A 13,518-nucleotide genomic window follows, 5' to 3' on the forward strand; every position below is an offset into this window, starting at 1 on the left:
TTGGAGTTGTTTAGGTGGAAGACTGCAGATTATATATTTATTCCCTAGTCAGTAGAGATCCAAACTCTGATGCCTTAGTCTTGTAGCATTCCAGGAGGATGAATAAGTTTAGGTCTCTCAGTTATTGTATAGCAGCAGGCCACACCTACCTATGGAAAATGCCTTTGATTATCACCTACAATGTTCCTATCAGGCCAGTATACTTTTCCTTTAATTCAGTTCTTCTTGTTTTAATCATAAGAAAATTATGATGGGATGGGAAGGTAGCTTCCTTTTTTTTTTTTTTTTTTTTGCGGTAAATCCTTGCAAGGCAGTGAACCCATGTGCTCTGGGGAAAGGAAGGTAAATGAGTAACTTTTGAATAGACTTCTCACTAGCCCACAGACCTCTGAGTAATGCTGTATTGCCACTTTCTCAGGTGCCCGGCTACATAGTCTTTGAAAACTGCTCACATTTTCAGGGAGTATGCCTTTACTACCATGTCAAGAGTATTTTAATTGAAACTAGGTTGCAACCTGTCTAGGAGTCTTCTTGAGGTGATTAAAAAAAAAAAAAAGAATCACTGCTTTTCACAAAAATAAATAGAAATGTATGATTCTAACTACACATACTGTAAAGTCTGCATATTCTTAATGAGTATGTAAATTCTTTTCCTACATACCATGATTAAGTAGCTAGTAGAGAGAGACTTGATAGTATCAGCTAAAGTATTACTTCAGGAAAATGTTCTCATTCTCTCAGACAGAAGGACTTCATTATATCCATAGCATTGAAAAAAAATTCTAAAGTTTTTAATAGAAAATTCTAAATTTTGATAGAATGACCAACAATTTGAAAAAAGAGAAAGTAGTGTTTATACCTTCCTTTGTTTATAAAATAGATACACTTAATATATCAAAAATAGTCACTGTTTTTGTGATCATATTATAATCATGGTTTTAAAAAAAGTTTTGAAGGACTTTCAGTAATATAAAGCAGTAGTTTCTCACCTAATTCTTACTATTCCTAATGTCATTAACCAGAGATAGTATTTTTAATAATTTTTATGTAAGTGAAAAGTGAAAGTGTTAGTCGCTCAGTACTGTCTGATTCTTTGCATCCCCAAGGACTGTAGCCTGCCAGGCTCCTCTGTCCATGAAATTTTCTGGAAAAGAATACTGGAGTGAGTAGCCATTCCCTTCTCCAGGGGATCTTCCCAACTCAGGGATCTAACCCAGGTCTCCTGCACTGCAGGTGGATTCTTTACCTTCTGAGAAACCATTCAGTTCCATTCAGTCGCTCAGTTGTGTCTGACTCTTTGGGACCCCATGGACTGCAGCACGCCAGGCCTCCCTGTCCATCACCAACTTCCAGAGTTTACTCAAACTCATGTCCATCAAATTGGTGATGCCATCCAACCATCTCATCCTCTGTCATCCCCTTCTCCTCCTACCTTCAGTCTTTCCCAGCATCAGGGTCTTTTCTAATGAGTCAGTTCTTCACATCAGGTGGCCAAAGTATTGATGTTTCAGTGCCAGCATCTGTCCTTTCAATGAATATTCAGGACTGCTTTCTTTTAGGACAGACTGGTTGGATATTCTTGCTGTCCAAGGGACTCTCAAGAGTCTTCAACACCACAGTTCAGAAGCATCAAGTCTTCAGTGCTCAGCTTTCTTTTTAGTCCAACTCTCACATCCATACATCACTACTGGAAAAACCATAGCTTCGACTAGATGGACCTTTGTTGGCAAAGTAATGTCTCTGCTTTTTAATATGCTGTCTAGGTTGGTCATAGATTTTCTTCCAAGGAGCAAGCATCTTTTAATTTCATGGCTGCAGTCACCATCTGCAGTGATTTTGGAGCCCAAGAAAATAAAGTCTGCCACTCTTCCCAGTTTCCCCATCTATTTGCCATGAAGTGATGGGACTGCATGCCATGATCTTAGTTTTCTGAATGTTGAATTATAAGCCAACTTTTCCACTCTCCTTTCTCACTTTCATCAAGAGGCTCTTTAGTTCTTCACTTTCTTCCGTAAGGGTGGTGTCATTTGCATATCTGAGGTTATTGATATTTCTCCCGGCTATCTTGATTCCAGCTTGTGCTTCATCCAGCCCAGCATTTCTCATGATGTATTCTGCATATAAGTTAAATAAGCAGGGTGACAACATACAGCCTTGACGTACTCCTTTTCCCATTTGGAACCAGTCTGTTGTTCCATGTCCAGTTCTAACTGTTGCTTCCTGACCTGCATACAGATTTCTCAAGAGGCAGGTCAGATGGTCTGGTATTCCCATCTCTTGAAGAATTTTCCACAGTCTGTTGTGGTCACACAGTCAAAGGCTTTGTCATAGTCAATAAAGCAGAAGTAGACATTTTTCTGGAACTCCCTTGCTTTTTTGATGATCCAACAGATGTTGGCAATTTGATCTCTGGTTCCTCTGCCTTTTCTAAATCCAGCTTGAACATCTGGAAGTTCATGGTTCACATACTGTTGAAGACCACCTTGGATAATTTTGAGCATTACTTTGCTAGCATGTGAGATGAGTGCAATTGTGTGGTAGTTTGAGCATTCTTTGGCATTGCCTTTCTTTGGGATTGGAATGAAAACTGACCTTTTCCAGTCCTGTCGCCATTGCTTAGTTTTCCAAATTTCCAAAGTGCAGCACTTTGACAGCATCATCTTTTAGGATTTGAAATAGCTCAACTGGAATTCCATCACGTCCACTAGCTTTGTTTGTAGTGATGCTTCCTAAGACCCACTTGACTTCACATTCCAGAATGTCTGGCTTTAGGTTGGTTGATGTATAATTTGCAAGAGAGAAATGCACAGTTCTTAAGTGTACAGTTTGAGCTTTAACAGATATAAACACCTAACAGATATATACACCTGTGTATAACCCCCACGCCCATTAATATGTAGACAGTTTTTTTCATTTGAGAAATTCATTTGTGCCCTTTTTAGCAACTCCTCCACCAGAAACTTTTCTTCTGATTTTTATTGCCATGGATATATTTTGCTTATTCTTTTTGGTGAGGCTATAATTCATATACTATGTAGTTCACCCATATGAAGTGTGTAATTCAGTGTTTTTTTTTATGTATTTACAGAGTTTTGCAGTCATCACCACAATCATTTTTAGAACATTTTCATCACCCCCCAAAGAAACTGTACCCATTAGCAGCAACTGTCCATCCCTCCTTGTTCCCCTTACTCCCACTCCAGTCCTCAGCAACAACTAATCTACTTTCTGAATTCTAGGTATTGAATATAAATTGAGTCATATCATGTTTCCTTTTGTGACTGGCTTCTTTCACTTAGCATGTTTTCAAGGTTCCATGTTCCAGCATCCATGTTGTAACCTGTATCTCTGCTTCATTTTTTTTCAAGACTGAATGATACTACACCTTATGGATATACCAGTGTTTTTATCTATCCAGTACTTGATGGATATTTGGATTGTTTCCACTCTGGCTATTATGAATAATATTGCCATGAACACTTGTTATGTAGGTTTTGTGTGGACATAGATTTTCATTTCTCTTGAATATATACCTGGAGTGGAATGGCTGGTTTGTATGATAATTCTATGTTTAACCATTTAAAAAATTGCCAGACTTTTTTTCCGAAGTGATTTTACCATTTTATATTCCCATCAGTGTGTCTGAGGGTTCTTATGTCTCCATATCTTCACCAACACTTGTTGTTATTTGTCTTCTTCATTATAGCTGTATTTTAATGCCATACTGTGAAGTAGTGTGTTGTTATGTTTTGACTGGCATTTCCCTAATCATTAGTGATGTAGATCATCTTTGTGTGTGTTTATTGGCCAATTATATATATTTTTGGATAATTATCTATTCTTATTCTGTGCCCATTTTTTAATTGGTTTATCTTTTTAGTATTGAGTTGTAAAGGTTATTTATATATTCTAGATAGAAATCTTATGGATTGTGCATATTTTTTCCCATTCTGTGGGTTTTCTTTTCACTTTCTTAACGGCATCCATTGAGGTACAGAACATCTAAAATTTTGATGAGTCCAGTTTAAATATATTCTTTACTTGTGCTTTTGGTGTCATATTTAGAAAGGCTTTTCTTCTGTAGTGTACGTGTTCTTGAACTTCTTGTAAGTGGAATCAAGCAGTATGTACTCTTTTGCATCAGGGTTCTTTCACCTGGTGGGCTCCATACAGTCCATGGGGTTGCAAAGAGCTGGAAAGGACTGAGCAAGTAACACTGTACTTCACTTCTCTCACCTAATGTTTATAAGATTATGTTATGTATCAGCAGCAGTTTGTATCTGAGCGATGTTCAGTGAATGAATGTATCACAATTTGATCATTTATCTTTCTGCATATAGGGGTTGTTTTTGGACTTTGACTATTATGAATAACACTTTTCTGAACTTTAAATTGTAAGTCTTTTTGTGGATGTAGGTTTTCATTTTTCTTGCTGTCATATAAAAATGTATTCAACTTTATAAAGAATTGCCAAATAGTCTTCATAGTGGTTGAACTCTTACATACTACTGACATGGATGTATTAAAGTCACAACTGGTCTCATCTTTGGCAGCACTTAGTATGGCCAGTCTTTAAAATTGTAACCATGCTGATTGTGTACATAGTGTGGTTTTAACTTGGGTTTCTTTGGTGACTAAGGATGTTGAATGTTTTTCAGTTGCTTATCAGCCACTTGACTGTTTTGTTTTGGAAGGTGTCAGTTTAAATCTCTTACTCATTTTAAAAAACGTGTTGTTTGCCTTCTTAATTATCAATTGTAAGTGTTCTTCCTGTATTCTGGATACCGGTCTTTTGTTAGATGCATATGTTGAGGATATTCTTTTTTTTTTTTTTTTCGGTTTGTGGCTTACCTTTTCGTTTTCTTAAAAGAGCTTTTAAAATTTGAAATGCAATTTAGTATTTTTTAGTCAATTTTTTCTTTTATGGTTAATGTTTGTTTGTGTCCCATTAACAAATTTTGCCTTTTCCAAGGTTGTGAAGACTTTTTCCTTTTTTTTTCAAGATGTTTTATAGTTTTTATATTCAAGTCTATTGTCCATTTTGAGTCCTTTTTTTCTTTTTTTTGGTATTATGTGAATTAAGGCAGGGACAGTATCTTTAAATAATGTAAAGTCTGTACTTGGAATATTTCATTTGTAATGTTTTTCAAAGTTTTGTATATTTGTAGTACTTATTGCATTGTCCTCTGAAGATGAACTGCTTAACTGTCTTCTCTAATCTACCCATGAATTCATTTGGTTTTCCTGCTTATCCTAAAAGTTATAACATGGAGATCTCTGAGACCTTTCTGACTGTTAAAAAACAAACAAAACACCCTTCTTTTTAGGTACTTTTTCATTTATGCTTTCATTATATCTCAGATTTCTGTTTAGCTTAGGAAACACCAGTATTTCCTTTTTAACTGCATGTCTTTATTAATGGTAGTGGTGCAATTTAATTATTTGTCATATAGTGAAGTTGCTCAGTCATGTCTGACTCTCTGTGACCCCATGGAATGTAGCCCACCAGGCTTCTCCATCCATGGATCTATGCAAGAGTGCTGGAGTGGGTTGCCATTTCCTTCTCCATGGGATCTTCCCGACCCAGGGATCAAAGCCGGGTCTCCTGCATTATAGGCAGACACTTTACTGTCTGAGCCATCAGGGAATCCTCAAAAACTGAAAGTCACTCAGTTGTGTCAGACTCGTTGTGACCCCATGGACTATACAGTCCATGGAATTCTCCAGGTCAGAATACTGGAGTGGGTTGCCTTTCCCTTTTTCAGGGGATCTTCCCAACCCAGGGATCAAACCCAGGTCTCCCACACTGCAGGAGGATTCTTTACCAGCTGAGCCACAGAAGTTAGCAAGCATTCAGTGAATAATTAAGTGAGATAAACTTGGATTCAGGTTATTTCTGTAAAGTTTCTTTCTGTATTCCATTTATAAATCTTGAGGTTTAGAATCATACATAAAATTACTTGTATACATATACTTATTTTTTTATAAGTTATATTGTGGACTTATTAAAATAATATCTATGGAAAAAATAGTATTTAAAGCAAAACTTTATCATTAATTAGTTTTTTTCTGATAAAGACTATTTATAGCAAACAATTGACCCTGAATTTAGCTGTTTTATAAATTTTTCTATTTCTGGCAATATTTGGGACATTTTATTTCATTTACTGTTGCCATGGAAAAAATGCATTAAATTATGCCATGAATAAGGAAAGTTTTTTAGTTTATATTATTGTATTATTGAATTTGATCATCTCGTATTTGAAGTTTTTTTTTCTTTAATATGGGGATTTGAGTTTTATTTCCGTTCTGTCAGTTTTCAGTGTATTTTGTTTTGAGCTAAATACAAAGACAATATAAAGGGATATAAAGATGAGTAAGATATAAATGTGGCTTGCAAGGGATTTTTTATAATCTGCTAAATATAATTTGACTCATGTTTCTTTATTAGTTTTTATACATCATAAATTAATATTGGGAGCATTTTTTGTCTAAGCAGATGATTTTCTGAAGGAGTTACTGGAAGTAAATAGTATCCATGTTAAATAGATGTTTTAGGACCCCATGGCATGTAATTTACATCTTAATAATGATAGAGCCACATTTTCCAGCCTTTTTTTTTTTTTTGATAGCCTGTTTACATGTGAAAGAAGTAATGGATTTGATGTTGTATTGAGTTATGGAATGGATCTCTGAAATTATCTTAACCTGTCTTTCTACAGATAAGGAAGAGGCCTTAAACGGGGCCTTAACAGTGAAGAGGTCTCAATTAAAAAGTGCAAGTCCAGTGATAAATGACAGTTGTTAGCTGGCCTGAGTTTCTGGGAGATAGTAGGGTTTATGGAGAGTTAGTGGATTAAAGTCCTTTCTCATTTAAAGGGAGAAGCTTCTATACTGCTATACCCTGTTTTTCTGGAATATAGGCTAGTTTTGCCCTTTTTGTTTTTTAAGAGATCCAGAATTGTAAATACAAATATATGTTGGAGAAGGAAATGGCAGCCCACTCTGATATTTTTGCCTGGAAAATCCCATGCCTAGAGAAGCCTGGTGAGTTGCAGTCCATCAGGTTGCAAAGAGTTGGACATGACTGAGCAACTAACACACACACACACACACACACACACACACACACACAAACACACACACACACGCAAATGTATGTGTATACAAACAAATGAAATCTTCTAATTTTAGTTCTAGTAATTGTTCTTTTTTTTTTTTTTACACAAACATTGCATGAGCCAGACAAAACACTCTTTGTTTGGGCAGATCAGTTATACCTGGGTGAAGCAAAATTGAAAGAGACAAAAGATTTGATTAATTTGTGTGTCTGCCTTACTTTTTTAGTCCTAGACACATTTTAAACATGTTAGGATTAGTTCTTCCATAAAATTAGTTAATACCTCTTCCAAGTATAGTTTCTTTTTCCTTGAAGCCTTCCCAATGAATTTCTCCCCAGAATATTTCTTCTAATTTGAATTTTTAGTGGAGATAAAGGGAAATTATGATGAGACTAATAGCACTAAAATATTTAACATAATTTACTTTATCAAATTTTTAAATTGCTATTCTTAGTAGAAAAAAATATATAGCAATCAGTTTTGTAGATGTCAACCAAATGTTTTTAAAATTACATATATTTTAAAACTATGGCTAAATTGCTCTAGTGAAGCCCTTAAGTATCATCATGTTATTGCAGGAAGGGGGACCTCTTCCAGGGCCTGAGAGTGGGCTCGCTCTTGTCTAACACTCGGAAATAGATTGTCCAAGGAGGTACATATGGTGACAAAGCAAGATACTTTATTGGGAAGGGGCACCTGGGCAGAGAACAGGAGGGTAAGGGAACCCAGGAGGACTGCTCTGCTATGTGGCTTGCTGTCTCAGGTTTTGCGTTGATGAGATTAGTTTCTGGGTTGTTTCTGGCCAATCAGTCTCAAAAAAGAGTCCTTCCTGGTGGCATGCCTATTGCTCAGGCAAGATGGATGTCAGGATCCTGGGAGGTGATAGGACAGGTGGTGTCTCCTTTTGGCCTTTCCTGAACTCTTCCATTTGGTGGTGGCTTATTAGTTCCATGTTCCTTACTGAGACCTCCTGTGGTAAAATACTCATGCAAATAGTTACTATGGTGCCTGGCCTGGGTGGGTGGTTTTAGTCAATGTTTCCTCTAATATTGTCATCTAGTGTCACTGTGAGATCTTGAACAATTTTTAATTATATTTTAGATTGTTAGAGACAGATAGTAAGTCTTTAAGATCTGTAAATGGATCAAGAAGGAACAGTGGCTCCTCCCTGGTATCAAGTTCATCAGCCTCTAGCAACCTCAGTCACCTTGAAGAAGACTCTTGGATTCTTTGGGGAAGAGTTGTTAATGAATGGGAAGATGTGCGCAAAAAGAAGGAGAAACAAGTTAAGGTATTCATATTCTTTGCTGAAGTTCTTCCTCTTATCCCATCAGGCAGAGATTGATAGAGGATTAAAAAAAAAAATTGGATTCTAGTACTTTCCAGGTGCTATGATGAAGAGGTCTGCTTTATATGTTTTCTTCAATTGTGCCAATAGAAGTTTTGATTTGCAGCTATTATAAAAGTCTCCTAGCTATAGAAATATAGATTCAGAAATGAAGTGGTGACATCCAAAATCCTTCAGTTATCATTATTTTACCTTTTTTTTTTTTTTAAAGCATAAAACAGCCCTTTGAAAGATCATGGTTACCATGCTATCTGTCATTCACAGCTCTGCAGATTATCAGTTCCTTAATACCTTGAGAGGCCATACTCTGAGTGAAATGACAGGAATTTATCCACAGCATTGTTGTTCCTTTGATCAGACCATAATACATCAGTATCTTAGCCAAATCTTAGCTTTGGTTAAAAAGTTCCCTAGTCTAATTATAAAAGTAGCTTTGTGAATTAAAATTTGAGAAAGTAAAAAGAAAAAATTTTTTTTGAAAACGTCATCTACTCCACTCCAGCTTCCAATCCCTGTGGCTTTCAAGGTAGGAAGCCTAAATAAGTCATTTAAACATTTTTATTTTTATTTTTTAGGAACTTGTTCGTAAAGGGATACCCCATCATTTTAGAGCAATAGTTTGGCAACTTTTGTGCAGTGCACAAAGTATGCCAATTAAGGATCAGTATTCAGAACTCCTGAAAATGACCTCACCTTGTGAAAAATTGATCCGAAGGGACATTGCTAGAACTTACCCTGAACACGATTTTTTTAAGGAAAAAGATAGCCTTGGACAGGAAGTTTTGTTTAATGTAATGAAGGTAAGTTCTATTTATTCATTTTTTGGGGGGGGTGAAATAAATTCTTAGGTTGAAATTAAACATTTCTCATAATGAAGTATGAACTCATCCTAGTAATCAGTTGCTTTGGCAATCAATTTGATTTTAGCATAATTTTGACTTTAATTCTGATGTTTAAGTTGCTGTCTAATTTGGAGAACTGTTGGAAAATTCCTTACATTGCTTGGTATTAGTTGAAGTCAAATAACCTATACATACCATAGAGAAGACCCTTCATGAAAATGAGTAATTCACCTTCTATGAGTTTCACATTCTGGGAGCAAATTTTCTGTTTGCCATGGCCAGCATCACTAAGAGCTCCTCACCCTTGAAAGTCTGTGGCATTGTAATTTTTTCTTCAATATTGTCTTTTCTCTTTACATAATTACTTTCCCTTTTAGCTACCCTTGTGAAATTATGATTTCTTGTTAAACCATATCAATTTTGTCAGTGCTTTACCATCATCCTACTCAAATTTTACTCTATCAGCTACATATTTTTAATGATTTTTAAGCTTTGCCACTTCCCTGAGTACAAATTCCTTTATTTTCTTGTACTTAAGAGCAGACAGTTCCTAATTCGTAAATCATCAAAAGAAAATTTTATGTAGTAAATCATATAGGGTAGGATAGCATCTACAGCAAAGCAAGCAAGAGCTTCTCGAAAAAATAAATGGTCTTTAACCCACATTCTCACTATTTTTAGGCTTGTAGAGAAGGAAGGTATGCTATATCACGATGAAGTATTTTGAACAACATTTTTTACTTTTTAGGCGTATTCTTTAGTGGATCGTGAGGTTGGTTACTGTCAAGGAAGTGCTTTTATAGTTGGATTGCTGCTTATGCAGGTAAGTTATATAAGTATTAAAGTTGGAGAATTTAAAAATCATCTTTCTTTTTAGTAGGGGATTTTGGGTGTTTTTCTCCTAAGCATAATCTAAATAAGAACATTTAGTTTGCACTTTAAAATATTAAACATGTTGAAATAACAGATAGTAAATATCCTGCAACTAAATCAAATTTCGTCTTATCTACATTTGGAATCTTATATGTCTGTATTTAAAGAGGAATAATCTTTTCCCAGCTAAGGAGGACTGATGAAAGTGTTTCTATAGAAATCTTACTTTATGGGACTTCTCTGGTGGGTTTGATCCCTTATTGAACTAAGATCCCCCATACTGTGTGGCAAGGCTACATGCACACACAAGTCATAGTTATGATATACAATGTCTTTGGAAGTTTATACAACACTTTTATTTGTCACAGAACTGAGGGCTTGTTACACCTCTCTTATAGGCTCAAAAATGGAGGTACTCAGTCACTTCTGCTGCCTTAGGGATAAACATGTTTCCATTGGCAGTGGCTTGTATTGGGTGGGGTGTTTTTGGAAGTCAAGGACAGGGCAGTAAGTCATAGCTGTGACAGGAAATAGCATGTGGTGTTATCTGTTTAGCATTATTGAAAAAATTTTAAAAGTCTGTCTCACTCTTGTATTAAGTCTCAGACTGAAATATAACTTGAAAAGAAATCTTGGAGAAAACTTTTGAGTCATATAGGCTTGTTTTTACAACTCAGTTCTACACTGAGTTCTGTAACCTTGGGTTAGATTATTTTAACATCCTTTTCTTAGCCTTAATTAGGTACGACTTCTACTTTTAGATTCATTATGAGGGTTATATAATATATGTAATAGGCTAGCATGGTGTTTGGCACATGGTAGACATGCAGTAAAAGTTCAGTGACTTGCCCAAGATCACATGTCTTGGTAGATAAGAGCAGCGTAGGAATCAGAAACTGTGTTTCTCCACTGGTACTGTTGTTCAGTTGCTCAGTAGTGTCACACTCTTTGTGACTACATGGACTGCAGCATGTCAGGCTTCCCTGTCCTTCACCAACTTCCGGAGCCTGCTCAAACTCATGTCCATTGAGTTGGTGATGCCATCCACCCATATCATGCTCTGTTGTCCCCTTCTCCTCCTGCCTTCAATCTTTCCCAGCATCAGGGTCTTTTCTAATGAGTCAGTTCTTCACATCAGGTGCCCAAAGTATTGGAGTTTCAGCTTCATCATCAGTCCTTCCAATGAATATTCAGGACTGATTTCCTTTAGGATGGACTGGCTGTCCAAGGGACTCTAAAGAGTCTTCTCCAACACCATAGTTCAAAAGTATCAATTCCTCGGCACTCAGCTGTCTTTATAGTCCAACTTTCACATCCATACATAACTACTGGAAAAACCATAGCTTCGACTAGATGGACCTTCGTTGCCAAAGTAAGGTCACTGCTTTTTAATATGCTGTCTAAGTTTCTCATAACTTTTCTTCCAAGGAGCAAGCAGCTTTAATTTCATGGCTGCAGTCACCATCTGCAGTGATTTTGGAGCCCAAGAAAATAAAGTCTGCCACTATTTCCACTGTTTCCCCATCTATTTGCCATGATGTGATGGGACCAGATGCCACTATCTTCATTTTTGGAATGTTGAGTTTTAAGTCCGCTTTTTCACTCTCCTCTTTCACCTTCATCAAGAGGCTCTTTAGTTCCTCTTCACTTTCTGCATAAGGGTGGTGGCATCTGCATATCTGAGGTTGTTGATATTTTTCCTGGTGATCTTGATTTCAGCTTGTGCTTCATCCACCTTGGCATTTCGCGTGATGTACTCTGCATATAAGTTAAATAAGCAGGGTGACAGTATATATCCTTTCACATTTTTAAACCAGTCCATTGTGCCATGTCCGGTTCTAACTGTTGCTGCTTAACTGCATACAGGTTTCTCAGGAGGCAGATAAGGTGGTCCGGTATTCTCATCCCTTGAAGAATTTTCCACAGTTTGTTGTGATCCACAGGGTCAAAGGCTTTAGCATAGTCAATGAAGCAGAAGTTGATGTTTTTCTGAAATTCTCTTGCTTTTTCTATAATCCAACGGATGTTGGCAATTTGATCTCTGGTTCCTCTGCCTTTTCTAAATTCAGCTTGAACATCTGGAAGTTCTCGGTTCTCATACTGTTGAAGTCGAGAATTTTCAGCATTACGTTATTAGCATGTGAGATGAGTGTAATTGTGCAGTAGTTTGAGCATTCTTTGGCATTGCCTTTCTTTGGGATTGGAATGAAAACTGACCCTTTTCAGTCCTGTGGCCACTGCTGAGTTTTCCAAATTTGCTGGCATATTGAATGCAGCACTTTCACAGCATCCTCTTTTAGGATTTGAAATAGCTCAACTGAAATTCCATCACCTCCACTAGTTCATAATGATGCTTCCTAAGGCTGACTTGACTTTGCATTCCAGGGTGTCTGACTCTAGGTGAGTCAGACATGGTGTTAAAATAGTTAAGAGTACTGGGTATATGTTTTGTGTAATCTTAGTACTACTTTAAAATTGGGTAAATAGTGTCCCCACTAGACCTTTGCAAAAGACATGATTCTTATTAACTCGGTGTCATAGAGAAAATGTGTATCAGAGAGAAGTGGCAGTTAGTGGCAATGAGGCATTGAGGTCCAAGGAGGGACATGTGCGTCTCTACCCCTGCCCTCTTCCAGTGCTGAGGGAGAGAAAACAGCTTCCTCAGGAGACAGCCAGATTTCGGTTTTGAAGTATCCTTAGGGGGAGTCAGGTTTCACTTAGAGACAGTGAAAGAACATTTGATGAAGAGATTGAGGGTATAGATAGGATATTTTATTGATGGCAGGCTATTAGTTCCAGAAAGTGCTGTGTAAAAGGTTTAGGTCACATTAGAAATGGGGTAGATTATGGGAGCACTGGAAGCACATGGGATGAGCATTCTAGGATGTTGGGTTTCTTGTAGTGACTGACATAAAGATCAGTGAGGCTATAAAGCTTGATAGGATTAATGAAGATGTGTGTTGGGAGGAAGGAAGGAAGTATGAGTTTTGCTAAGAATAGTTCTTGGCTCCTGTTCATTCCCTGTGTTGAGGCCAGGGAAAATGTATTGTTAATAAATGTAGTCTTCAATAAGAAAAGTGCTTAGAGACCTTTGGAAGTTTCCTCTTTTGAAACACACTGGTATAGTGTGAGTGAATGAACATTAGAAAATTTTATCTTAATACACAAGAAATTCCCTGGCAGTCCAGTGGTTAGGACTGTATGCTCCCAGGGCATGGGTTTGGAGAACTCAGATCTCTGCATGACAAAAAAAAAAAATGATCACACAGTAATTTGTATGTTATGTATCTAAATTTAATATCTGTGTAACTCTACAGAGCTTTTATATTTAGTA

The 13,518-nt window shown here is 36.7% G+C and overlaps 1 protein-coding gene across 9 annotated transcripts in view; it reads left to right on the forward strand.

Moving 5' to 3' along the window:
* EVI5 (ecotropic viral integration site 5) overlaps window positions 1–13,518 on the forward strand; it is a 226,152-nt gene that overhangs the window by 75,000 nt on the left and 137,634 nt on the right. For all 9 annotated transcript variants that reach the window (XM_040232310.1, XM_040232305.1, XM_040232306.1 and 6 more), the window contains exons 3-5: window positions 8,223–8,412; window positions 9,045–9,269; window positions 10,060–10,134. In XM_040232310.1, coding sequence (XP_040088244.1) covers window positions 8,223–8,412; window positions 9,045–9,269; window positions 10,060–10,134 — 490 coding nt within the window. The remainder of the gene's footprint in view (window positions 1–8,222; window positions 8,413–9,044; window positions 9,270–10,059; window positions 10,135–13,518) is intronic.

Source organism: Oryx dammah, unplaced genomic scaffold (assembly GCF_014754425.2).
Source record: "Oryx dammah isolate SB20612 unplaced genomic scaffold, SCBI_Odam_1.1 HiC_scaffold_28, whole genome shotgun sequence".
NCBI classification, from domain to species: domain Eukaryota; kingdom Metazoa; phylum Chordata; class Mammalia; order Artiodactyla; family Bovidae; genus Oryx; species Oryx dammah.